This window comes from Physcomitrium patens, chromosome 16, assembly GCF_059467195.1.
Source record: "Physcomitrium patens ecotype Gransden chromosome 16, ASM5946719v1, whole genome shotgun sequence".
Classification (NCBI taxonomy): domain Eukaryota; kingdom Viridiplantae; phylum Streptophyta; class Bryopsida; order Funariales; family Funariaceae; genus Physcomitrium; species Physcomitrium patens.
The window spans coordinates 10622303-10647231 of NC_143425.1; the positions used below are offsets into that span (position 1 = coordinate 10622303).

Consider the following 24929-nt stretch of genomic DNA (forward strand, 5'->3'; position numbering starts at 1 on the left):
TGATGATTTAGCCACACGTAAGATATCAAACGTTTTCTAAACTCACATCGTTGTGAAACTATCTCAGTGACAAGATAGTATGTCTCGGACGTGTCCACACTGGTTACTTGAACATCTCGAACCTCTGATGAAAATGGACTTCAACTAGTAAATCATCAGTAGTAAGCAGCAGTAACCAATTCTGCCCTTGAGCACTATCAAATCTACTTGCATAAATATTGACACTTTTGACTACTGGTTGATAGTTTTTGAACTTCTTAGCTACGGGCAACTTGTTGCTTCACATCAAGTACACGCTTTTAACTTTATCCTCAACTTAGTATAATTATACTGCAATAATAACTTTCATATAATCACGTTAATTCGTCACTTCCTGTTAACTCTACACCAGGTAAGCTTTTTGTACATTATCACATTAAGATTCCTATTTTTAGTCAACATGTTCACGCTGTTCTATGTGAATGGCGGTTGAAGAACTAATGTACATGCCATGGTTCGGCCACTATACACCGGGGAGACTCTTTTTCACAAAAAGTCATAGACCTTGACAGTTTCCAATTTAAGAAAGAACACTGAAACAACAGTGTAAATAACGCGCGTTTCACGTGAGGCCATAGTTTCGTAGCGAGTTAACTAGAAAATGCAGTATTGTGAGAATCAATATTGTGGTTTTTAAGAACATTTATGGAAATCTCTAAAATCCTCAATTGCGAGATCTGGAGTAGAAAAATTGCTACACAACAGCCATGCAAACTACATTCAAATCATGGTATTTCACCACTAATCTTTTGCGAAGATAAACGCACTTAAATCCTCTCAGATTTGTAACCAGTAGGCTCTGCAGTAAGGATAGACAATATAATACAACTACATGCTATCAAACCAAAAACTTATGACATGTTTTGTGAATGTCTTGCAGGATTAACACGGCATAGCACTTTTTAACAAAAATCTATTGCTCAAGTTGTTGGTCGAGTCATTGTGGACATTCCACGACCATGTGTCATAGGCATGGTTGCAACAGACTCCTCATCTTCTGCACATGCGAGATACCATTACTTTTAAGTGAGTGAAGGGGAAAATTAACAACCACCACCAGAATCACCTAGCAACTAGCTCCTCTTTGAAAAACTATATGAATAGACATAAAAGAACAATATGCTTCGTGTGAGAACGTCACCAACACAATCAATCAGTTTAATACATTGCCTGGGGAAAAAGAAAAAAAGAGGGAGGGAAAAAAAAAATCCTGTACAAGTCGTCTTCAACTATAGAAATCAAGGGTGCATACTCAGTATGAATGCGTTAAACTATTTCATGCAAGTTTAGAAATAAAACATACCAATGACTTCTTGTATCACAGTTTCTTTGTCGACTTCTGCTCCAGCAATTCCCATGCATGTGAACAGGGATGTTTCATCCAGACTGAGGTAATTGTAGGCGTTGTACACATCCTCTGCTGTTGCTACTTCATAAAGGAACGGCAAATCCCGTAAACAACCCACATCCTGCAGTTCGAAGGAGTACATAATCACGAGTGTCACACCGTCAATAGCTACATGGACATCACGGAATTTAAAACTAATAAGTGCTAAATGCTCTTCACATATGCAACCATGAGAATTTCAAAGGAAATAAAAGATTTTGGTTAATAGCGGGTATAAATAGACATTACCTTCCTACTCACAGAAGGAGCCTGAAGATGTGTGAGCAATCCTAACCAATATGTATTGTCTTTTGAGTCAGACTCATGTCTCATCAAAAGTGTCCTCTTTGCCTGCAAATGCCCACACAATTATTTATTTAAATACAAGAGTCTCCGGCCCGTAACCAAAGTACGATCATTTTACCAAAAAGGAGCAGACAAGACGCCCAAACTCCAAAGGAAAGGGTTTCTGAAGTAAGAAGACATACCCGATCAAGTTCTCTTTGATTTATTCTGCTGCCTTGAATACTACGAAGTACATTTAGAGATGCATCAACAGCATATTTTATCTGCAAGATGAGATGTTTATCATGACAAAACTCAATATTTATCAACAACAACAAATCCAACTCAAGCTGACAAACTAAGGTATCACGTACAATGCATAACTGCAGTGTTGAACGCACAGTAACCAACACTCAGGCAAAATTAGTACAAGGAGGCGATCCGGAAGACATGAAAAGAGGATACCACTGCTAAAACCTAAGTTTTAAAAAGGCATCTCACCTTAGCAGGGGTTGAAGTAACAGATATGACAAACCAGCCGGCCTTCAGCCGATCAAAGAGGCTCAGCTCAAAAGATACATCATACGTCAAACCTAACGCATCCCTAACTGTTGTAAACAACCTGCAGCAAACAAAATGTACACTCGATCAAGGCCCTTGTTCAAAAGAAGGAATACAATTTAATCGGATAAGGAACAGGAAAACAACCGTATACCACGTCCTGTACATTGAGCTCAGACTAAAAGCAAAAGCTATTGACAAGCCAATTATGTATGAGTGTCTTCAATAGAGATGAATGCCTAAAAATCTTGAAAGATTCTCATTTAAAAAGCTAGAAAAAGATGATAAACCCACCGAGCATTGATAATCTCTGCCAAAAGTGTCAATGCGACGGATGCATACAAGGGATGACGGTGCCTCTTCCAGCAAAGAATATCATTACTATCCTTAATTACTTCTACACCAGGTGGAGCCAACGCTCTAGCTTGCTCCTCTGCCAAACGGCCGCGAACAATAGTTAGCTACGTTCCGATCTCAATATCACAAAATGGACATCTGATGAGCATTTTACTCCAGGATATAACAATTTCCAATAATCCCAAATAATCAATCGTCAAATAACAAACTATGAGGAGATATTCAAAAAGTTCAACCTCATCTGCTGAAACAAACCTGATAATGATGGAGGAACGGGTTCAATCAGAGTATTTAAATCTCGCCCATCTGAAGTGAATCCCCATCTATTGGGGGCAGCTCCAGCTATATACGCACACGCTCTCTCGTCTGTGTCCCTTAAAAACACCTGCAAATGCCATGTAACAACTTGAGCAAGGAGTAGGTTACCTCGTAACTCAAGGTACGACATGGGGCATTTATTGAAAAGAAAAACAAAAAACACAAAACAAAAACTATAATACGTGTTCAACTCGATCAACGATGGCTTCTTGTTGAATGCATACCTGCTGGCTTCGCAGTTCAGGAGTAGAACTTGCATTAATTACTACGGGCTTCTCCTCTTCGATACACTGCAACTGCTCGTCATTGGCAGGGGTGACAGTTCCGAGATAATCTAGCAAACACGATTCAACTTCACTTTCTGTGAAGTCACCGACAACACATACCTGAAAGCAAAGAACTGCATATTTAATATTTGATTGAAAAATCGATCTTGTCACACTATCATGGGCATGTGTACATAATTTATATAGGCAAAAAGTTTCCGAAATGAACCTCAGAGTATTAGACCTCTTGACCCAGTCACATACAGAACATATAAGCACACTCAAAACAAAAAACTGCGAATTCAACAAATCGAAGAGGATCTACGAAATGATGAAGATAAATGTCGCATAGTTGTTCTGCTCCTATACCTCCATGTTGGATGGAACCAACTGCTTCATCACGGCATCCCGCACAATGGGTAGCATCAGCTTTTCAATAGCTTCAGGTGAAGGTTCAATAAAGCGCTCTTCACTATTGAACATAGCGCGCATTAACCGATGAGCAGTCGCCCGCTCTAAACTCTTAGGCATCGCTCGATAATGTGACAGATAGAGCTGCTTAGCTCTATCCAAGGCATCGTCCAGCCATACGTTATGCTTCAAATAAAATAAAATAAAACACATTTGGATTAATATTACACACACCAAAAAAAAAAAGGTAACAGAAATCAACCACGAACACCTTGATGATACTCTGAGTGACGGTATCTCCACAAGATATGACGTCAAAATACAAAAACCACCCGGATAGGATATTCAAAGTCAAACATCGTATGTAAACAAAACTAACTTCTTCGATCACACTAATCAATCGAAGCGCCATATGATCATGGACTGTGACTGGTCTGTCGGACACGGGTCTACAAGCCAATAACGTGACACAAAAACATTTATTATTACCTCCAGAACCATATGTAGCAGCTGAAAAGTGGCACGCATGCCACCATCACGAAGTGTAAAATGAAAATCCATACACAAGAACTCCTCGTCTGCTTCAAGCACGCAATTGATCAAGTTTCCCACACAAAACAATTCCACCTGTTCAAACCCAACAACCAAAACCAAGTTAGCCATTAGCCAAACAGTAAAAATAGAAATATTAATTCTTGAAGCTGTTTTCCTGAAATCATACATTTACTACAATCTAACACGCAAGAATAATTGAATTGGTAATAACAATGTCAGCCGAGAGTTGCACCTGTCCTGTAAGCTGCCTAGAAGATTGAAATTGCAGAAAAAGTAGAAGAGAAAGTCTACCTGCTCTCTAGAAAATCCACCAACGGCTCCACCCTCACTGAGAGTCCGCACACCTACAGCTACCGCCCCGCTAGCGTCAGGCTTCTCCTGTGCTCTTCCACCAGCTACAACTAGCCTCAAGACTCCTCCTCTAGCTTCATTTTGAGTCATCTGTAAACAAACCATCACAACACAGTTGAAACAGACAATTGCAATAACTTTCTTAGTATTTAATCATCAAAATTTTGGGTGGTTTTATGTCTGTGCACGCACGCACACACACACACACATACAATTATATATAGTTATGTCTTTGTACAAGTTACAACTATACATGGCTTAGTAGTCAACACGCATAGAGCAAAAAATATTGCACCCGATTTACCATAAAGAAAACCTTGACACTAAGTATGCAACATTTACCACATTGGGGTCTACTAGGAATGTATAGCACTGAAAAAGAGAGAAGTAAAGTTTCAGGAGAAAATAGCACCTTGTAGTTTACACGGATGCCATTGGATAATCGACGCTGAATGACACCAGTTGAATCATCCATGAGCTTCATCGAATCCTCACCATCCTTTACTTGGACGAACCGCGGTTGTCTATTCATGTGCAGAGCAGCGAGTTGGACTGAACTCAAAAGTTCTGTTGGAACCTCAAGCTGCACGCGCATACAACAAAGTCAACTATGAACAACCAGATCTCTCCAGTCTAATCTCGAAGCAAACCACTGCTACAAAACACCTGCAACTATCCGAACCTTACGACAAGGCGTTGTCACGCTACATAAGGACCTTGCCTGGTCACGTGCACGAAGGGCCGACTTTTTACTGTCCTTTATTACATTTAGAAAACGTAGTAATTAACTTAAGCGAACCCATTTCAAATCGGAACTGCTCAAAAACTGAAGCTCTTGTAACCAGTCCCGAACGTTAACGGCGTCAAGCCAGTTCTCTAGACTAAATAATCAATATGATAAAGCAGGCTTGCCTCAGGTTCCGCAGCCAAAGGCTCGATGAGTCCATCAGAAATTGCACCAAGGATAGCCTCAGGGGTGATGTCGAAGTCCTTGTCTCCCACTCCTTCAACATGAAGATACTTTGGTACGCATGCAACTATTGCAGCTGGTAAAGGTGCACTGGGAAGTCCAAAGTTAGCGATGTACTCCAACATTTTTGCGCCAGCCGCATTCACCTGTTGAATACCAAGCCATACACCCATCCATTGTGAGATACCTAATAGATCACTACTTGGTAAAACAATTTGTAACAAGTTAAACTAATAGAAAGAACGACGTTTATATCAAAATAGAAAGAAGGATGGTGATGAGAAAGCAAGACCAGGTTGTTACGATATGAGATCCAAAAGCCTTTATAGGAAGCACAAGGTAAGGGCACAAGCTTACATCTTCCAGAGTAACCGTGCTGGCAACAGCCATCAGACTTTCATGACCTTGTTGTTGGTCCATGACAGTGTGGCCCAGGGCATCACTTTCCATGATAAAGTCAAGATTATCAACAGACGGTACGTTGTCTATCATTGCTGCAAGATGTTCGCTGTCTTTAAGCAAAGCATTCAAATAACGATGAAGCTCTCCTCTTGTTACTCCAAATTTATGTAACCTTCTAACCTGCAACAAACAGGAGGCTTCTTGTTACAGGTAATACAGAAGGCACCTAATCAAATATTTTTTGAAATTGCACCTTAATATACAATTGAAAAAACAGTTCCAAGAGCCTTCATGGGACTACCGCATATAGTCTTCACGTTTGTTCACATCAACCATACTAAAAAGATATAAAATCTGTTTTTTTCACATAATACCAAAACATTATTATAAAAATAAAAAAATAAAGAAGTTCATTCCAAGAGCAAAGTGGCGCCAACCTCTTGGACTCCGACTTTAACGGCGCCTTCCCAATGATTAGGCTCAGCGGTTACTGTAAGAGTAGTAACAGTACATCCTTCTCTACCTGAGTCACTGTGGTCCAGCTCGATTCCATTGAATGGCGGATTGGCGCTCTGCGTACAGACAACCATCAATATCTAGAAGGCGTAGCTAGCTAGAAAACAGATTGAAATTTCAACTATAGTTCAAAGTAATAACAACATTACAACTGAACTAAAATAACAGCACAACGTTCACATACAAAGTACATTCTCGTAAACCTGCAATGACGCCACTAATATACCTTATAGCGTGTATTTATGCGAAACTGAAGCGTTGATAGAATGATTCGTCTCATTAAAACATCTCTCAAATCAGAAAAGGTCTGAACTTTTTGTACGGGAGTCTGCGCAACAATCCAAAAAGTTTTGGAATGAGAAATAAAAAAATGTCTCAGCAGTTGTGAGCAGATATATATCTAAACAGCAAAAGAGGAAACTTTGACTACCCTCACTACCATGAATTAGTAATGCATACATCAACCTATAAGAATATGAATACTGAAGGCGATTATGAATGAGATAATGTGGATAATCGACAAGAATCTCAAAATTAGGGGTCTGATTGTGAAAATCAAAATTACCTTGCAGAATAAGCTGATGGAGAAGTTCTGAAGAAGCTCATGTTGGAAGATAACCGGTTTTTTTAGCTGGTTCTCAGCACCTGGCAAGGACCATGTGTGTTGTACCGGGGGTCTAATAGCATGTCTTTCCTTCAAGGTTGCAACTGTCATGGCAGTTGGGTTAATGTTCTCCAAGGAAGTGTTGGTCGATGTGATCACCCCTGCTGGTGTTGAAGCAAATTGTGCCTATCCAACACCATCATCTAATCAATGTTCACAAGTGATGACATGTATCCAAGCCTTGCACTAACTAATTACCCAACCCATCTTCTGAAAACAATAACTGAAGGTAGAGAAACACATTAAGAAAACTAAGGATATCAACATCAAAGTAACATTAGGGATAATCTGGCATACCTCGATCATCTCTATAGTCCGACTGATGCTGCCAATATCACCAACAATAAAAAGAGTGGCATTCGCTGGGAAATACCAACGTTCATGAAAAGCTTTAATTGTTTCAGGGTCCCACTTCTTTATTTGCTCCTCCAAACCTATTGGAAAGCGATAACCTAGCATGTTCTCTGAATGCAAGTGCTGTAGGAGCTGCAGTCGTGCGTTACCAGGTCACAACAATCAGGCAGGAAAGAGCTTGGTCTTAATAATAAGAGCTGAAAAGTATGAAATTAAAGGTAACATGTAGAAGTGTTCTTTTAGAAAACTTACGCGACAAGAAAAACTGACAAAAACTTCCGAAGATAAAACTACAAATAGATATCTCATGCATACCTGACAATCGACCCTGTACTCAATGGTATTCATCATCTGTAACTCCGATAGCACTGCTCTTCTCTCCTTCTCAACGCGTGATGCCAAGAATTTAGGCTTAAACGCAATCTGCTCGTCACCCAGAAAATGACTTATTAATTAACAGCCCCTATCGTTAACTCAGAAATGGGATAGTAAATTCACTGTTGTGAACAGAGTCGTACATCTAAACCTCACACGCGACGCAGTACAATTATCTTCGATCACCTGAACAATCCTTAAAAAAGAGATTCCACTTGACTCAAGTTCGCTTTGTAAACACTAGAATTACCAGACTTTGTCAAAAGAGTCAAACGCTTACCTCATGAAGTGCTTCCAACACAAGAGGAAGCAAGGGCTCTTGGGAGCCTTGAGCGGTAACAGGTGAATGTACATGAAAGACTGTATGATGAAAATCTGTATACGCATTTGAACGAGCGCCTGTCCCTAAAAGCTTTTCACGCTTCTTGCTCCCAAGGAAAGCCACATGTTCTATCATGTGCGCAATACCCTGTTCGTTTTCTGCTTCATCAACGGAGCCAACATGCATCTCCATATGTGCCTCAAATCTGCCAAACTCATTCAATGATTATCAATCCTAATATAAAGAGTGGGACTAAACAATAGGATTTGATTACCTGCGAGTTCCCCTCAATTTCAGGAATAAAACCATCCTAACCAGATACGTAAAGCGTAATCCATGTTGCTTTGAATGCAATGGCAAAGAACAAGAAATTTCCGTGAGACAGTACTAAGAAAAACTCTCCCTCATGGCTACATTACCAACGTTTCGGAGTTCTAATATGAGACAGTTCAAGTGAACCGAGAGTCCTCCATCAGGAAGTAAACATGAGCTGCAACCAAACTCGGTAAATCATACTATTCTAGTCAATACGACAAAGGTAACGAGGAAAATTAAACGAATGACTACACTCTACTCCTTGAATAAAAAGTACTTTTTTCCTAATAAACCAATCGTTCGTTATCAAAATGTAACGCAATCGTCTCTCTTGAACTATCAACTGAAGCGTTCGATAAGTGATAGCACCTGTTTGGAGGCACTTTGTTGGGCAGAATAACATATTGTAAACCGTTGGCCAAACGCCCATGGTGCAATTTGGGATGTGTAGGCAGCTTGGACACTAAAAAATCAGCTTCATTAATTTCGCTTCCTAGCTCATCTTGTAAAGCCTGCGATTGTTTTCCATCCTCAATTACACCTTCCTCCGGCAGCCAGGCCAAGTTTGCCGCGTGAGGTTCATGGGGACCTGTCGTGGCCTGTGTCAGCTGCCATACACTAAACCTCAGTAACAAACCAAAACATTATTAACATTTCAACTAAAACTTCCCGTTAAATTGTCGGATGCAACTATCAACAAAACCGTTTCTTGTAGTCAATTTTCATCTAAACAAAAAAATTATGCATAATTCAGTTATGTTTCATGTAATTAATCCCACTTTGACCATCAGTAAACTTACAAAAAGTGATCTATTCGAAAGGACTCTCCGCAGTCCATTGTAACTGTGAAAGTTGCGAGGACTTGGAGCTACCCAATTTAAGCTTGTCTTCCGCCTTAAATTACCACAAGTCCCACAAACAACGCGTTTTGGAGCTGGTAGATTGACATGGCGTTGCTGCACACTAACCCTTCTTTGTAGTCTCTTTAATTCGATCTTGCCATCCCCACCTTTTAACCATCTGGGTTACATTAAAAAAATCTAGTTTAATTAAATTAAAAATAAAACGCCAAAAATAGATTTAACCAATAGGTTTGAGCTTCCCTAGCAAGTGCAACTTTCATGCAATAAATCCGTCAAATAGAAAATCGCTCTACCAACCAATCCTGACGACCAAGTCGCACAAAAAAAGAAACATTAGAATTTCAACTATAGATATACGTTAAACTGCGCAAGGAATTAAAACCCATTTTCAAAATTAGGGCAAAGCAACAATAAACCCCACTGAAACTAATCCAAAATTCACCTAATTCCACGTGTTAAGCCCACGAACCTATGCTTGGAAGACGCAATTTGAAAAAAAGCGCGACCATGGCGCTCCGAATCCACCCCCGCAACCACCGCACTAGCAACAGTCCTGCCGCTAATTGCCGTCACACCAGAACCTGAAATTCGACTAGATGTCACCCGAGCGCGCGGCGACGCCAGCCAGCCATCCTGCTGCAACCGCACCACCCCCACAGCAGGAACCGCCAGCATCGCTGCCATGGTTGCCCTTCAACCCGACAGACCACAGCCCCAAACCTTCTTCTTCGTCTTCTTCTTCTTCTTCTTCTTCCTAACAACCCAAGACCTAAAAAAAATGAAGAAATCAAACCAGAGAATGAAGCAAAATTCCTTCCTCCCTTCAACACCAAATCTGTAGCACACGGAGCCTACAGAGAGGATGAGGTTTTTCCACGTGAGAGGCACCACCCTAGAGTACGTCGCGATTCACGAGAGCCTCCCCCGAGAGACGGAATCAAGGAATCTGCACTCCCGGGAGGGATTAGAAACACAAGAGGGAGGGAGGGATAGAAACAGAGAAAAAGAGAGAGAGAGAGAGAGACGGGGTGGGGTGGGGTGGGAGAGCGAGTGCGAGAGAGCGAGAGCTCTGCCCGGGCTCCCCTTGACCGTGTGGGGATAAGGTGCTGCCCGCTGCCCAACTTTCCCTCGACACGTGGCGGACTCTAATTGCGTGGATGAGTTCCTGGTCCACCGCCTCCGTCGATGGGCCGCAATCGCATGAAAAAAATCTTTGCCCTCCCCCCCCCCCCCCCCCAAGACTGACCTGATAACTTATATCTTCTCCCCCCCCCTTTTTTTGCCTTCTTAAGACTGTTATTTGTTGTTTTCATATTGGGATGCTTTCCCCACCTTTAGGATAATTCCTCCCATTTTATTTTTTCATGTAATTTTACATGTTTCATGTTGCACTTCGTGGATTCATAGTGGTTTGAATTATTGTTATTGTGAATGAACATATTTAGTTGCACGTAGTTTTGATAATAATGTGTATGTTGAGTTTAAATGTGTAAAAAAATAAGTAAAAAAAGAATTAAAGCATAATTTAAAAGAGTAAAAATAAAAATAAAACAGACTATTATGGATTTTACAAATAATTATTTGGTAAAATTGACACACAAATAAACATTCTAAAAATTTAAAATTAAAATAATACCAATGGTCCAGAGGTGGTTTTTTCCAACAAGGATGTTAAACTCCATCTATCTTATTCTTCATTCTATACCTCTAAAAGCAAACGACAAAAAAACTTGAGTCACGAAGATTGATAATGTTGGAGATGGCCTAAGTTCTATGTATACAGTGTAGAGTTTGATACAAGTTTCCAATTTCTCTAGTTAAAAAAAATACGTTGTGATTTTAAAGATCAGTGTAGTTAAAAACGGATGAATTTTATTTAAAAACATAGAGTAAGTTCATAGTTTTAGGTATAACAATAATTATAATAAAAGGTGACATTGTTGCATTGCAATAAAAACTAATTTACAAGCCATATCAGTAACGTTTCAGTTTCATTAATCATTAAAGTTATCACGTAAAATATCAAGTATGACATATTGTTTGGAAATGTATGATTTAACAACAGAAAAAAAAAAAAAAAAAAAAAAAAAAGCTCTTACAGAATAATGTGTGTGTAGATGATGTTACAGATATCTTCACTATTTAAAGAGAAGAGTACATAGAGGTTTTATGTGATAGTTTTGGTAGATAATATTTTTCTCAAGAAATATCATAAAACTTCTTTGACACAAATTGGATCCTTATGTGTCATTACATGCACCTCATGACACACATCTAGGAAGTTGCAGTGAAAGTATCATACAACTTGGGCATAATATCTTCCCACCCTTGTGGTCCTTACAAAACTAATTTCTTGGTCTTTTTATCAGTTAATATATATAGGAGCAAAATTGAGGTTATGGTATATCTTGTCAGTATATATTTTGATAATTTATCTTATTTTAAGACTCTCTAATTCTTTATCTTTGACAATGGTCATTGTAATAATAACATATTAAATAAATTTTCTTCCTTTCATTCTCTTTCTTTTTCCACAAATTTCTACTGGTTTATGTTCTTGATAAATGATTAAAAACTCTACCATGCTACCTACAACATTATAATTTGTAAGAAACAAATAAAGACTACAAAGATATATAAATATATCTTTTGTATGATTTATGTCAAAATTACTTTCTTTTTTTCTTTTTATTTTTACATGGTACAAGGAGAGTATCATTATATATATATATATATATATGTAGTAAAATTTAAACAAAACAATTTTTTTTAAAACATATATTTTTTATTTAACATATTTCCTCAAATTGTAATAAATTAATGCAAGGATATGAATACACACACACACACACACACACACATATATATATATATATATATATATTTAATTTCAAATGTGCCTTTAGAACTTGAATGTTATGAAATATTTTTTTAACTATAAAAATCATTATGTCTCTTTGTATTCAAAATGTAAAAATAAAATAATCCATATACAATTAAAATGCAAAATCTTATATTCTTGTTATATTTCAAAAAGAAAAAGAAGAAAGAAAATATTTAAAATTATGCAATTGCAAATTTTAAAATTAAACTTGAAACATATGTTTCAAACATACAACCAGATTTGCTAAATTTTGTATGTTTCTAAACTATGATCCTTTTGGTGTAAATTAATGGCACTATTAATTTTGATCTCAAATATTGTGTAGACGCCCTTCATGCAGTTCCTTTAATTTATTAAGATCTTAAAAAAAAAGATAAAAAGAAAAAAAATGTTCTTATATTTCAAGTCATTTGTGCAAGTTGACCACATAATTTAATATTGTTTTTCTTTGACATGGATGATACATCTAAATTTTAATATGTGTTATAAATTGATCAAGCAAAAAATAATACACCAATTTATATTATATTGTTATTTTCATAATCTTTGTCAATAGTAACAACATAATCATCAAAAAGTATTCAAAGAAGAATGACAGTACTATGTGTATGTGAGGCTCAACGTGTGGAGAGTGTCCACGGCGCAAAAAGGGGTGTCTAACTAACAGTTCCCTTAATTTTACGTATGTTTTTAATACATTCATTCAACAGCATTCTCCAATTACATAAACACATGTCAGCATGCAGTTAAATCCTTTCGAGTTCACGATAAAATGGGTGTTTCATGGAACGTATGTGAGATCTAGGATTAGGGTTTCGATCCTAAATTCCCGCAAATCTGCACTGCCGCACCTCCAACGCGATGCTACCAACGAGGACCGTGTCGATGGCATAACTCCACAATCTCGTCCCCTCCTGCGACGGAGACTCTGGAATTACCGAGTTCGCCACCTCCTCCACATCTTTCATCACCAGAAATTGTGGCTGCCGCAAGGACGTGCAAGGACGTAAAAACGATCTGTGAATCGGTTCGACGCCACACCCTCCTCCTTGCTATTCCAGGGGGCTGGTTCAACAATTGCCGCCCCTGTAGATGACGTTTCGCTTTCGGATCCAGCAGATTTCCGACCGACTCCATTACACACTCGGAATTCGACGGCCCATGGTGTTTTGACACAGAATTCAGCTCGCCCTCCGCCTGTGCTCCCATGTTTCCTGCGCAGTCTCTGTCCACAACTGAGAAATTCCAACTGCAGAATGTTCGGGCACAACCACGTGTTCCACACATCCACATTGGGCCGCAATGCTCCTTTCGCACCTCTAGTGCAACACTGCACGAGCTGCCCCACCACTGTCACGAAAACTGATGAGGAGGAAGGGCACCAATGTCCCCAAGCCCGTTCTCGCTCAAGTCAAACCCTTCATACTTGAACTCCTTGGACATTAAACCCGACAATTGGCAAGTTTTCGCAATTCTCCGAACTATACTGCACGATCGCCGCGGCGGCTAGAGCCTTGTAGGACTGAGGGGATCGAGCAACTTCGGGATTCCACACAAATCCATTATCCTACTGGATTCGCTCCCAAATGCTCTCATTGATGCTTCCATCCAATTCCCCAGAGGCTGGGTGGGCGACAAGAGTGCTAACATATTATTTCTATCTTCTTCTAGAAAAAGAGTGGATTACCCCACTTCTATTATTGTATTTTGAAGATTGCGGACTACCCACCTTTAAACAAAAAGTCTTGTTTTCTAACACTAATCTTTTCTTTAAAGAGAGTGGATTACCCCTCTTTGTGGGATTTATTTTTAGAGGTTATGGATTACCTTCCTCTAATTTAATTTTTAAATTTATTTGAGTTGTCTATGGAAGAAAAATTTATGCATGCTACTCTCAATGGAAGTGAGAATAGATTTGCAACTATAGCAGATCTTCATGAGCTTGTCAATACTATAAGAGTAGAAATCTCATGTATTCTGAACGTGAATCATGGAAGTACTATGCCTATGCCTATGGAAGAAGTTCAGAGTCTGCGATAAGAAGTGCAGTTGAAAGAAGCAAGTAGATTAACGTCACAATCAAATCCAGGGAGTTTTGCTTCTACAAGTATGACACGGATAAGGATTAGTATGCCTAAGAAGTCTCATGGAACAAGATCAAAATTTCAAGGATTTTTGCAACAAGTCGAGCTCTATCTAAGGTTGCACCTTTTCCAATATCTTGATGGATTTACCTAAGTTGAATTTATAGGCACACTACTATCAGGAAGTGTTCTCTCTTGGTTTGCACCTTTAATGGAAAAAGATTCATAACTCCTTTATGATTTGAATTTATTTCTAGAAGTGTTTATAGCCACATTCGGAGAAAGTGATCAAGAACGAGTAGCAGAGATCAAGCTTCTATCCTTACGAGAAAGATCACGATCACCCACTACATATGCTATCGAATTCCAAAATCTTGCTTGTGATGTGGACTGGAACAATAAAGCACTTATCAACTAATTTTGATATGGATTGAAGGATAGCGTCAAAGATTTGTTATTAACAATGCCGAAAGTAGAATCTTTGAAATAATTTATTACTCAAGCTATTGCATGTGACAATTATTTATTTGAAAGGCATCATGAACAAAGATTTAGTTAGAGAGGAACAAGTCAAGTAATAGCGGCAGCTCCCAAATTTTTTGAAATATATTCGTCAAAGCCGGAACCAATGCAAATTGATATGATACATTTTAAACTTCTCACGAAGCAAGAAAAAACTTGACGTCACTAAGAGGGATTGTGTTTATATTATGGAGAAGCTAAGCACACTGCTCAATATTTTCCAAAGAAGCAACACAATTACAAACTCAGGAGCACAATTACCAAAGAAGATAGTATGTCGGAAAACAAGTTTCTCCAGCTACAATAGAGATCGTGTGGCTGGAATCATGTGCAATACCTAGTAAAGGTCCTATCCTCTCCTTAGACCCGTCACCTTGTTTTTTAATAGAAGTATATTTAGAACCTAATAATCACAAAGTCTTTGCCTTGTTAGATTCAAGAGCCTCAGCATGTTTTATAGATGAAGATTTTGCCAAAAATCAAAAAATACCTTTAGTGAAGAAAGTTAAATCTGTACATGTAGAAGTCATAGATGGTTGTTCGTTGTCTTTTGGAAATGTTACCCATGAAACTATTCCTTTAGATATAGCAATTAAAGATCATAACAATGTAGTAGTATTTAATGTAATGAAATCTCTCTCTAATCTAGTTATTTTAGGATTATCATGGCTAGAAAAATATAACCCTCAAATAGATTGGATTTCTCGTAATCTTAACTTTTCTGATAGTATAATCTAAGATCGCATTAGCAAAGTAGAAGAATGTAAGTCCAGTACGTCCAAACCTTTACTAGTAGGTGCAAAAGCTTTCATGCATGCTGCAAAAGAAAGATCATATTTTGCTATATATGCTACATCAATTTCTAATAGTGAAACAACGTCGAGTGGTATTCCTAAGCAATATCAAGAATTCTGTAGAATAGATATTAGTTTGTTTTTGTGAGATATTGGTAAAATAGACTAATAGTCCATAGAATAGTCAATTCAAGAGGACGGATGGTTAACTTAGTTATTAAAAGCGATTAATTATAGGATTACGGTTAGAATTTGGGAATAGGAAATAAGTATATAGGAGTTATAGAAGTTGGTCTGAGGGCCAGACTGTGATAGTCATGAGTCGGGGTAAGCTTAGTACTACTTCTTTGTTTCTTTGTTTTCTTTGTTGTTGAAGAGTAATGGATAGTTTCTGAATACTGAGAAGTGAGTTTGTGGAATAAATCACATATTGATTTATGAGATATTGATTATGTAATTGGAGTACTGTGTGATTGAATTATATGAGGAGTTATTGGAAGATTATGATTGTTGTTTATTGAGAGTTGTGTGTGTGTTTCGATAGAGGAAGTTTGTGATTATAGAAATTGTGTGAATCAAGATTGATTGGAGTGAAGCCTGTTATTTTTGGTGTTGGATGGAATTTATGTGATTTGAGCAGTCTTTTAAGAGTGCAGGGTTGCACATTGTGGTTATTAGTTGATGAAGGAGTATTATTACTAGAAGAAAGCATTATAGTATTTCTTGGTGTTTTAATGGTTCGGATTACGGTTAATTGAGTGATCCTATTAAGTAAAACTCATGCACTTAGTCTTTCCTTGTGTTTGAATTCCCCTATACAGGTTTATTCTGAAAGGAATTGTAGAATAAGTAAAACAACAATCACATTTTGGCATCGCTGTCGAGGATTGACAATAACAATGAGTGTTAGGATTTACTTGTCAGATGAGTAGATGGAAAATTGGAAGCAAACTCAGTAGTATATAATGAAAGATTATGGTTATTAAGAATGAAAACATTACAGTAAAGAAAACACACCAGTCAAAAGAAAGTTAAGAGAGAATACAAGGAAGAGAATCGTTGCAAAATGAGCAAGAACGCAAGTTAAAAAGGAAGCATCGACAAAGTTGGATTAAGCCATGGTTGCATGCTTATCGACATATCCAAGCATACCCAGAAGCTGACCGATCTCTAATATTTCAGATATATATACCGTTACGAAAATTATCAAGAGTACTGGAAGGAAATTTTGTCAACAGCCCTGCATATTTCTTCAGCTCGTTAACTACAAGTAGAGGAAACACAAAAGAATTGGGTACACCGTTGGGTACCTTCTCAATAGTGAAAACTATCGATTCTGTAAAAATTGGTTCCGTAGAATGGCATAAATTGCTTGCCAATAAAGGCCAATTCAACATATTTCAAAATCCATCATTTTTACCTCCAATTCAACTAATAAACTTATTCAAAGATAATAATAGTAAATTGAGGAGGTTGAAAAGTCCAAAAAAGATAATTGGAGAAAGTAGTAGTAATTTTAATAAGAGATTAAGTGGCACATTGTCCTCTTCAATGGCGACAAATGGTTCAGCAATTCCAATAGCAGTCCAAATAGGTGACGTGGACGATCGTACTACTAGCGTGGCTCCATTACCTATTTTTAGGAGCTTTTTGGGTGCGGATCCTGATCAACATTTGTCTTAGTTTCTGACAGCATGTATAGTCAATAATGGAAGAACCAAAGATATTTGATTACGATGGTTGCCAACAACCTTAAACGACACGACGTTTGAATGGTACAACCGCCAATTAGTGGGTCAATTTTCGAATTGGGAAGCATTGAAGAATGCATTTTTAACCCATTTTTGGCCAATAGGTTTTGAAGATCATCTTTGAAAGAAGTTAATAAACAACAAAATGATCGTAGGAGAGGCGATGGAATTTTTGGAAATAGTACCTTTGTAGAGTTTTGTTAAGTAGTTTTTAGATAGATAACAATTGTTTGTTTGTAATGGTGCTACACAATTAGGAGTGGGACTATGTAGAATATGTAAATAAACTTTGTGATAAGTTACTGGTTGGTTATTGATAACATTGAGAATTAGAATGATGGTTAGGCAGTTTAGTTGGTAATAGTAGGTTGTTAATGGAATAAATGGTTAAAAATTCAAAGGATCATAACCTTTGGAATTCACTAGCTGACGGTCCATCTTTTTAGTAGGATAAAGAAGTTGAAGAAAGAAAGATCGAATCCAGATTGTGAGAGTCGTAAGGCGGGAGCCAAACTGTGAGAGTCGTAAGCCGGGAGCCAGATTGTGAGAGTCGTAAGCCAAGAGTTAGACTATGAGAGTCATAAGCTGGGGCAAGCTTGGTGCTATTGCTTTTTTTGTTTCTTTATTGTTGACGAGTAATAGATAGTTTTTGAATACTGAAAAGTTAGTCAGGAGTGCCAGACTGTGAGAGTCGTAAGCCACGAGTCAGACAGTGATAGTCATAAAATAGGGCAAACTTGGTACTACATCTTTTTTTTTTTTTCTTTGTTGTTGATGAGTAATGGATAGTTTCTGAATACTGAAAAGTTAGTCTAGAGTGCCAGACTGTGAGACTCATAAGCTGAGATATTAAATTCTATGAGATGAATTGAGAAATTGAATATTATAGGTAAATTGGAGATCAGTAATTGAATATATATAAACCGCAAAGAGAGTAAGTGGAAGATGAATGCATAAGAATATAAAAGTATTGTTGAATTGATAGTCGTAGAATGGATTATGAGTTGAATTAAGACGGAAGTAGTAAGCCTTGGTGTTTTGTAGTTTGATAATTGATTTCAGATAGCTCGAGTACAATCAATTGTGACACTAACAAACCTAATTCATATAACCAGTCTTTCTCCATGTTCGAACCCACCTCTATTAATTCAATTGCTTTGATATATTGAAGCTTGAACACAACAAGAACAACAATTACTATAATTCAATGGCAATACCAGCATCTATTCAACACATATATTTAGAAGTAGAGGATATACAAATTGATGCAATACGTTTTAAACCTCTTATTGAGCAAAAAAAGACTCGTCGTCGTCAAGACAGATTGTGCTTATATTGTAGAGAATTTAAGCACACTATTTAATATTGCCCAAAAAAGTGATACAACCATGAAATAAGGAGTACGACGATCAAAGAGGATAGCGTATTGGAAAAAAATTTTGTTTAGCTACAATAGGGACCGTGCGGCTGGAACCTTGTACAACACCTAATGAAGGTCCTAATTTCTCTTCAAAACCCTCTCCATGTATGATAATAAATGTTATTCTAGAACCTAAACATCACAAAGCCTCTGCCTAGTTAGATTCAGGAGTCTTGGTATGTTTTTTAGATGAAGAATTTGCTAAAAGACATAGCATTCTTTTAGTGAAGAAAACTAAACCTATTCATGTAGAAAGACATAAGTCTAGTCCAGTTAAACTTATATTTGTAGGTGCAAGAGCTTTCTTATATGCTGCAAAAGAAAGATCATCTTATGTCATTTATGCCGCATCTGTTTCTACTAGTGGAAAGACTTAAGTGGCATTCTAAGCCAATATTAAGATTTTCAAGATGTATTTGAGAAGAAAAATACAATTACTCTTCCAGAACATTGTTCCTATGACTACTCAATTGACCTTTAAGAAGGAATACAACCGCCATTTGGACTAATCTACAATTTATCACAAAATGAGTTGGTTGAACTCAAGGAGTATATTGAAGAGAATCTAGCCAAGAACTTCATATGCCATTCCAAATCTCTAACAAGAGCTCCAATTTTATTTGTGAAGAAAAAAGATGGATTATTGCAGATGTGTTGATTATCAAGGACTCAACAAAATCACCATCAAGAATAGGTACCTATTACCTTTGATATCTGGACTCCTTGATCAATTGAATCAAGCTAAGATCTATACAAAAATAGATCTACGAGGAGCATACAATCTACTATGCATCAAAGAAGGAGATGAATGGAAGATTGCATTTTGAACAAGGTATGGACATTTTGAATACAATGTCATGCCTTTTGGACTTAGAAATGTACCAACAGCCTTCCAACATCTAATGAATGATGTCTTTCAGGAATTTTTAGATGATTTTGTTGTGTGTTACCTAGACAACATCTTAATCTATTCTAAGAACTCAGAAGAACATGAACTTCATGTTTGTCGTGTGTTACAAAAACTAAGAGATGTGGGACTCTATGCCAAGATAGAAAAGTATGTATTTCATACTACTCAAGTCGACTTCTTGAGATACATCATTTCAAATGATGGACTTATGATGGATCCTAAGAAAATTTGAACTATTATGGATTGGAAGATCTCAAAAATAATAAGTGATGGCCAATGCTTTTTGGGATTTGCGAACTTCTATTGGATCTTCATTAAAGACTTTTCTTAAATTGCAGCTCGAGATCAACTACGAGATCTACGACATAGATCTTCTTATAATCATGGATTTGTTTCAAGAATGGCGCCATTATCTAGAAGGTACTTCTAGTCCAGTCATCATTTATACGAATCACAAAAATCTTGAATATTTTATTTTAGCTCGTGTTTTGAATGGTGGCCAAGCCCAATGGAGTATGTCTTTGTCAAGATTCGAATTCAAGATCAATTATCAACTAAGAAAATAAGAGGGTTTGTCACATACACTCTCTAGATGATCTTATCTTGCACCAAAGGAAAGAAATATTGCTTTCGATCAACAATGGAAAATTCTCTTAAAGCCAGAGCATCTTCATCTTCAAGCAATAAAATCAACACTAATTGTTGATTCAACTTTCATTAAGCAAGTTCAGTCAAGTATGTCTTGTGATTCTCTTATTTATGATATTAAAAGAAATCCTTCAAAGTCTCATGATACTTCTTAGTTTGAATTCAAGAACAATCTACTATATTTTGAAGGACGCCTATATGTTCCAGAAGGTGAAGCTCGATTACGTATTCTTGAAGCTTGTCATGACTTTCCAACAGTAGGACAATTAATGTACAATAAAACTTTGGAACTAATATCTAAGGACTTTTAGTGGCTCCAAATATAGAAAGCAATCAAAGATTTTATACAATCTTGTGATGTTTGTTCAAGATCAAAAACTCCTTATGATCAACTTTACAGACTTCTTCAGCCATTATCCATTCAAGAAAAACCATCGTCTTTTATTTCTATGGTTTTCATCACAAATCTTTGAATCTCAGGTTTTTATGACTCTATATTTGTGATAGTAGATCATTTTACTAAGATGGTAAATTTTGTATCATGTACAAAATCTATCACAAGTGAAGAAACAACTAAATTCTTTCTTGACAATATCTATCGCTATCATGGATTATCCAAGGATATTATATCAGATAGGAGAACTCAATTTGTATTAAGTTTTTGGTGGATTCTTTTCAAGATTCTAAAAGTGGATATTAAACTATCTTTGGCATTCTATCCTCAAATTGATGGACAAATAAAGCGTGTTAATCAAGTTTTGGAGCAGTATATAAGATGTACCACTAACTACCAACAAGATGATTGGATAACTCTTTTGCCATTAGCAAAGTTTGCTTACAATAACACGGTACATTCTTCTACAAAACAAATACCTTTCTTTGCCAATTATGGTTATCATCTATGACTTGATACTTTGACTTTTCAAAAGTTCATAATCCTGTTGCAAAAGATTTGGCAATTCATTTATCACAACTACATGTAACAATGAAGATGTAGTTAAAAGAAGCTTAAGAATAACAAAAGGTCAATGCGGATGTCTATCAAAAGCAACAACCACCAATTAACATGGGTGACAAGGTACGATTACTTTGTCGCAATATCAAGACCACTCGTCCTTGTGACAAGTTGGAGTATTGAAGGCTTAGACTATTTTCTATTTTTATACAAATCAATCCAGTTGCATATCGTTTATACCTATTGGTGTTGTATTACGTCTTGTCTTGCTCAGGAATGCATTGAATACTTAGTTGTGGAAGGTGAGATTATGTTTTATAAGTAGCCAACAAACTCTAATAGGTTTCATCCATGCTAGAAGAATATAATCTGAATTTCAATTCAAAAGTGCTTAAAACACTATTCTTAGTAGTCTTAACCATAAATCCCATAGTCTTATACATAAATCCCAATTACCTTGTTACTTTCATATTTAAGCAATTTAGATTTTTTTTCTTGTAAATCCCAATCTTAATCAGTGAGCTTTAATAAGCTGTAACATCCAATCCGACCATCCACTTGATGTAGGAATTTTGCATATAATTTTCAATGCAAGTCTTCTAAATGCTTAAGAATTTTTAGCCCAATCCAACTTACAAATTTTGAGAAAACCTCAAAAATTGCACCAATGTCACTCAGCCGCCAACTTGAAAAGTGAAGCAAAAATCCTAGCAATGATTTCTCCTTTTCCAACTATTAATTTTGTCTCAAAATTGGCGTGTAGCTTGATCTTTAAGTCTTCCAAAACTATGCCAATTTTCACCTTAATCCAACCTATAGAACTTTAGATATCAAAGAAATCCTACCCAACCTCAAACTGCCACCTTCTGAAACCCTCTTGTGCTAAAAGCTAGATATCGCTAAACCACGCAATGAGATTATGACAAAATTTTTTATACACTTAGTACGCCTAATAATCCAAATAATATCAAATTTTCAATTGTAGATGTCATGCCAATTGCACAAACTAGTCAAAATTGCTAGTCCTAATTATATTATATAAAACCCAAATCACTAATACAAACCCTGACTTTGAACAGCCATTACTAAGTCCTCTAAAACCTTCTCAAAAAAATTCTTATGTCTTTGGAATGAACTTCAAGCTAGCTCTCAAACCCTAACCTCCGATCTTCGAATGAAACTCTGTTTTGCGCTAAGTTGTCGTTTTAGTGGCCAAAGGTCTGATTTCAACCCTGTCTCACAAACGGTCGATCCCAGAGTATCAATCTATCCTATCCTAAGGATTTTTTAGCCCAAACCTACTCTAAACTTAATCCTAGTATCAACTATACTAATTATTTACCTCTTATTACTTAATTTCATCAATTTATGGTCTTTCTAAAATTGTAGAAGAGTCTCTACAACCTAGAATATAAAATTGCTAACTAACCTTCAACCTACTAATTATTAAGATAAGAAAATAACCTAAGAGGCTTTTATAAAAGCCATGTTTAGATACCTTAAATTATAATTGAACTAAGATAATTAGATATTAATTAGAAATTCAATTTTGATTATAATTTCACTATATAGTCGTATTACATCATGACATTAGAGCTAATGAAAATCTATTCAATATTCCACGTGTCTCTTCTTTAACCATACAAGACAATGGATATATCAAGAAGAAGATAAGCTCCATCTCCTCCTATAGAAGTAGATAATAATGAAGAGTTTGAAGTAGAAGAAGTCTTAGATTCAAAGCGATGCCAAAATAAATTAGAATATCTTGTCTACTGGCGCGGATATGATATTAGTGATCGCACATGAGAGCCAATAAAGAATCTTGTAAATGCAACAAAGTCGGTGGAGGCTTTTCATTGTCAACATCAATCAAAATTAAGATGAAAATCTTCCTTATAAAAGAAATAAGATCTAAGTAAGATAACATTCTACTTTCAATCCTTGTTTGTAGCTTCTTTGTAATTGTGACGCTGAGGAGATGGAGAACTAACAACCAGTGGATTCGGCTCAAGAGCCTTCATTTGATGATCTACCAAACTAGACATTACGATTGTCATAACCTTCAAGATGATGCAATCGAGATAAAGAACTTCAAGAATGATATGTTCTTCCTTAAATAGATGGCGAGATACAACGCGTTTGATATCACGACCTTGGAAGGAAGTCTTGATGTTTGGTGATTTTACGAGAGGTAGGAACAACTCTTGACGATGTTCTAAATAATTTATTTGAAGGAAGTTATGAAGGCCTCAATAACGATCAAATGACTAGATGGTCTTTTTACCCTCGTATGGGACACTATCGATGGTTGAGAGGCCCTATCAATTATCTTTGAAGAGAACAAAGATCAAAGTATGTAGTGAATATAATTTGTCGCATCATAGATTTCTTCAATATATGATGACCGCCCCTCGTAGAACTCATCCCGAGAAGGAGGGTAATGTCATGAACATACGTATGTAAGCCAATAATTACATGTATAAATAGGTAGAAGTAAGTAAAAGTAAATAAAAGTAAGTTAATTCTATAATATTTGATGTGAAAGCTTGTTAGAAGCTTTATAGATACTGCTTTGACTTTATATGTGTTTTTAATTGACTTTTTGGATTAGAAACATGGTCAAAAAGTTGGCCATGTGCCACACATGTTGTTAGCTTGAAGACCAAGCTAACTATGTGGTCCACACATAGAAAAACTTACCTTATAAGTTAAGGCATGTGTCCTACAAAGTCAACTTATATTAGAGGTCCTATAGAACATTGCCACGTAGCCCCTACTTAGATAGTATATATAGAGATAGCCTTCTTTACTCTTGCCAACTCCTTTCTTGTTTTTAGTCTAGTTCTAAGGGAATTTAGATTTCTTGTCTTTTGACGATAGCCATTTCAGTTTCTTTCCTAATATACATATTGAGTTATTTATATTTTGTCATCTTTCTTTGAGAAAAGTCTGACTGATTTATTTATTTTTATCAAGTTTTTGTCCTTGACAGACAAATTTATAATGAAATCCATAGTTACTTACATTCAACGTATCATACGTAGTCGAATTGGCTGCAAGATCTAGGAGATATTACATTGCATGCTTTATTACGTTGATGTGACTTATAAGAGCACTATCGTGTGATAATATGAATATATAGTGAAAAATAAAAATATGGATGTTATTATAGAAGAATGTGACAAAAAATGTACTAAAAAAGTAAAAATAAATGATAAAAAGGTAATAAAAGATTTACTTTTAATATTTTTTTTATAGAAAAAGCTTCTATTTTCTTTTTAGATGCATAAATGAGTCAAATTAAAATAAATGAGATGAAAAATAATATATACATGTAGAAAAAAATATTAAGAATAGATTTTAGCAAAATTTTCTTCAAGAAACTAAGAATTAATATCCAAAGAAGATCAATTGTCAATTTAGATTGAAATTAGATCTTGAGGTAGAAAGTCATTGTTGTGGTAGAGAAAATTTGCCTTAAAAAATTGCAAGTCTTTTAGATCTCACTAAATGCTCAATTAAGCCTCTAGATAAAAAAAACTTCAAGTTTGTATATAAAACTATTCCTATTGGGGCAATTATTTTAATACATAAGTTTTTAATACTAAAGATTACCAAAAATGTGATAAAAATATTATAAATTTATA

The 24929-nt window shown here is 36.4% G+C and overlaps 1 protein-coding gene across 2 annotated transcripts; it reads right to left on the minus strand.

The window, feature by feature from the left end:
- Nucleotides 1-617: 617 nt before the first annotated feature.
- On the minus strand, nucleotides 618-10273 carry LOC112293856 (stromal processing peptidase, chloroplastic). 2 transcript variants are annotated; one of them, XM_024543778.3, is made up of 23 exons: nucleotides 9781-10273; nucleotides 9249-9468; nucleotides 8818-9056; nucleotides 8092-8338; nucleotides 7752-7859; nucleotides 7380-7568; nucleotides 6984-7208; nucleotides 6645-6746; nucleotides 6340-6474; nucleotides 5858-6082; nucleotides 5443-5646; nucleotides 4943-5113; nucleotides 4471-4620; nucleotides 4114-4251; nucleotides 3583-3810; nucleotides 3172-3333; nucleotides 2885-3014; nucleotides 2567-2705; nucleotides 2213-2333; nucleotides 1915-1995; nucleotides 1676-1777; nucleotides 1343-1508; nucleotides 618-1033 (listed from the first exon to the last, which is right to left on the minus strand). In XM_024543778.3, exons 1-23 carry the CDS (start codon nucleotides 9993-9995, stop codon nucleotides 960-962), a joined length of 3771 nt encoding a protein of 1256 aa, XP_024399546.1. In that variant the 5' UTR covers nucleotides 9996-10273; the 3' UTR covers nucleotides 618-959. The 2 variants fall into 2 exon arrangements, with proteins under 2 accessions (XP_024399546.1, XP_024399545.1); XM_024543777.3 differs by having other exon boundaries at nucleotides 618-1036.
- Between the last annotated feature and the right edge of the window lie 14656 nt (nucleotides 10274-24929).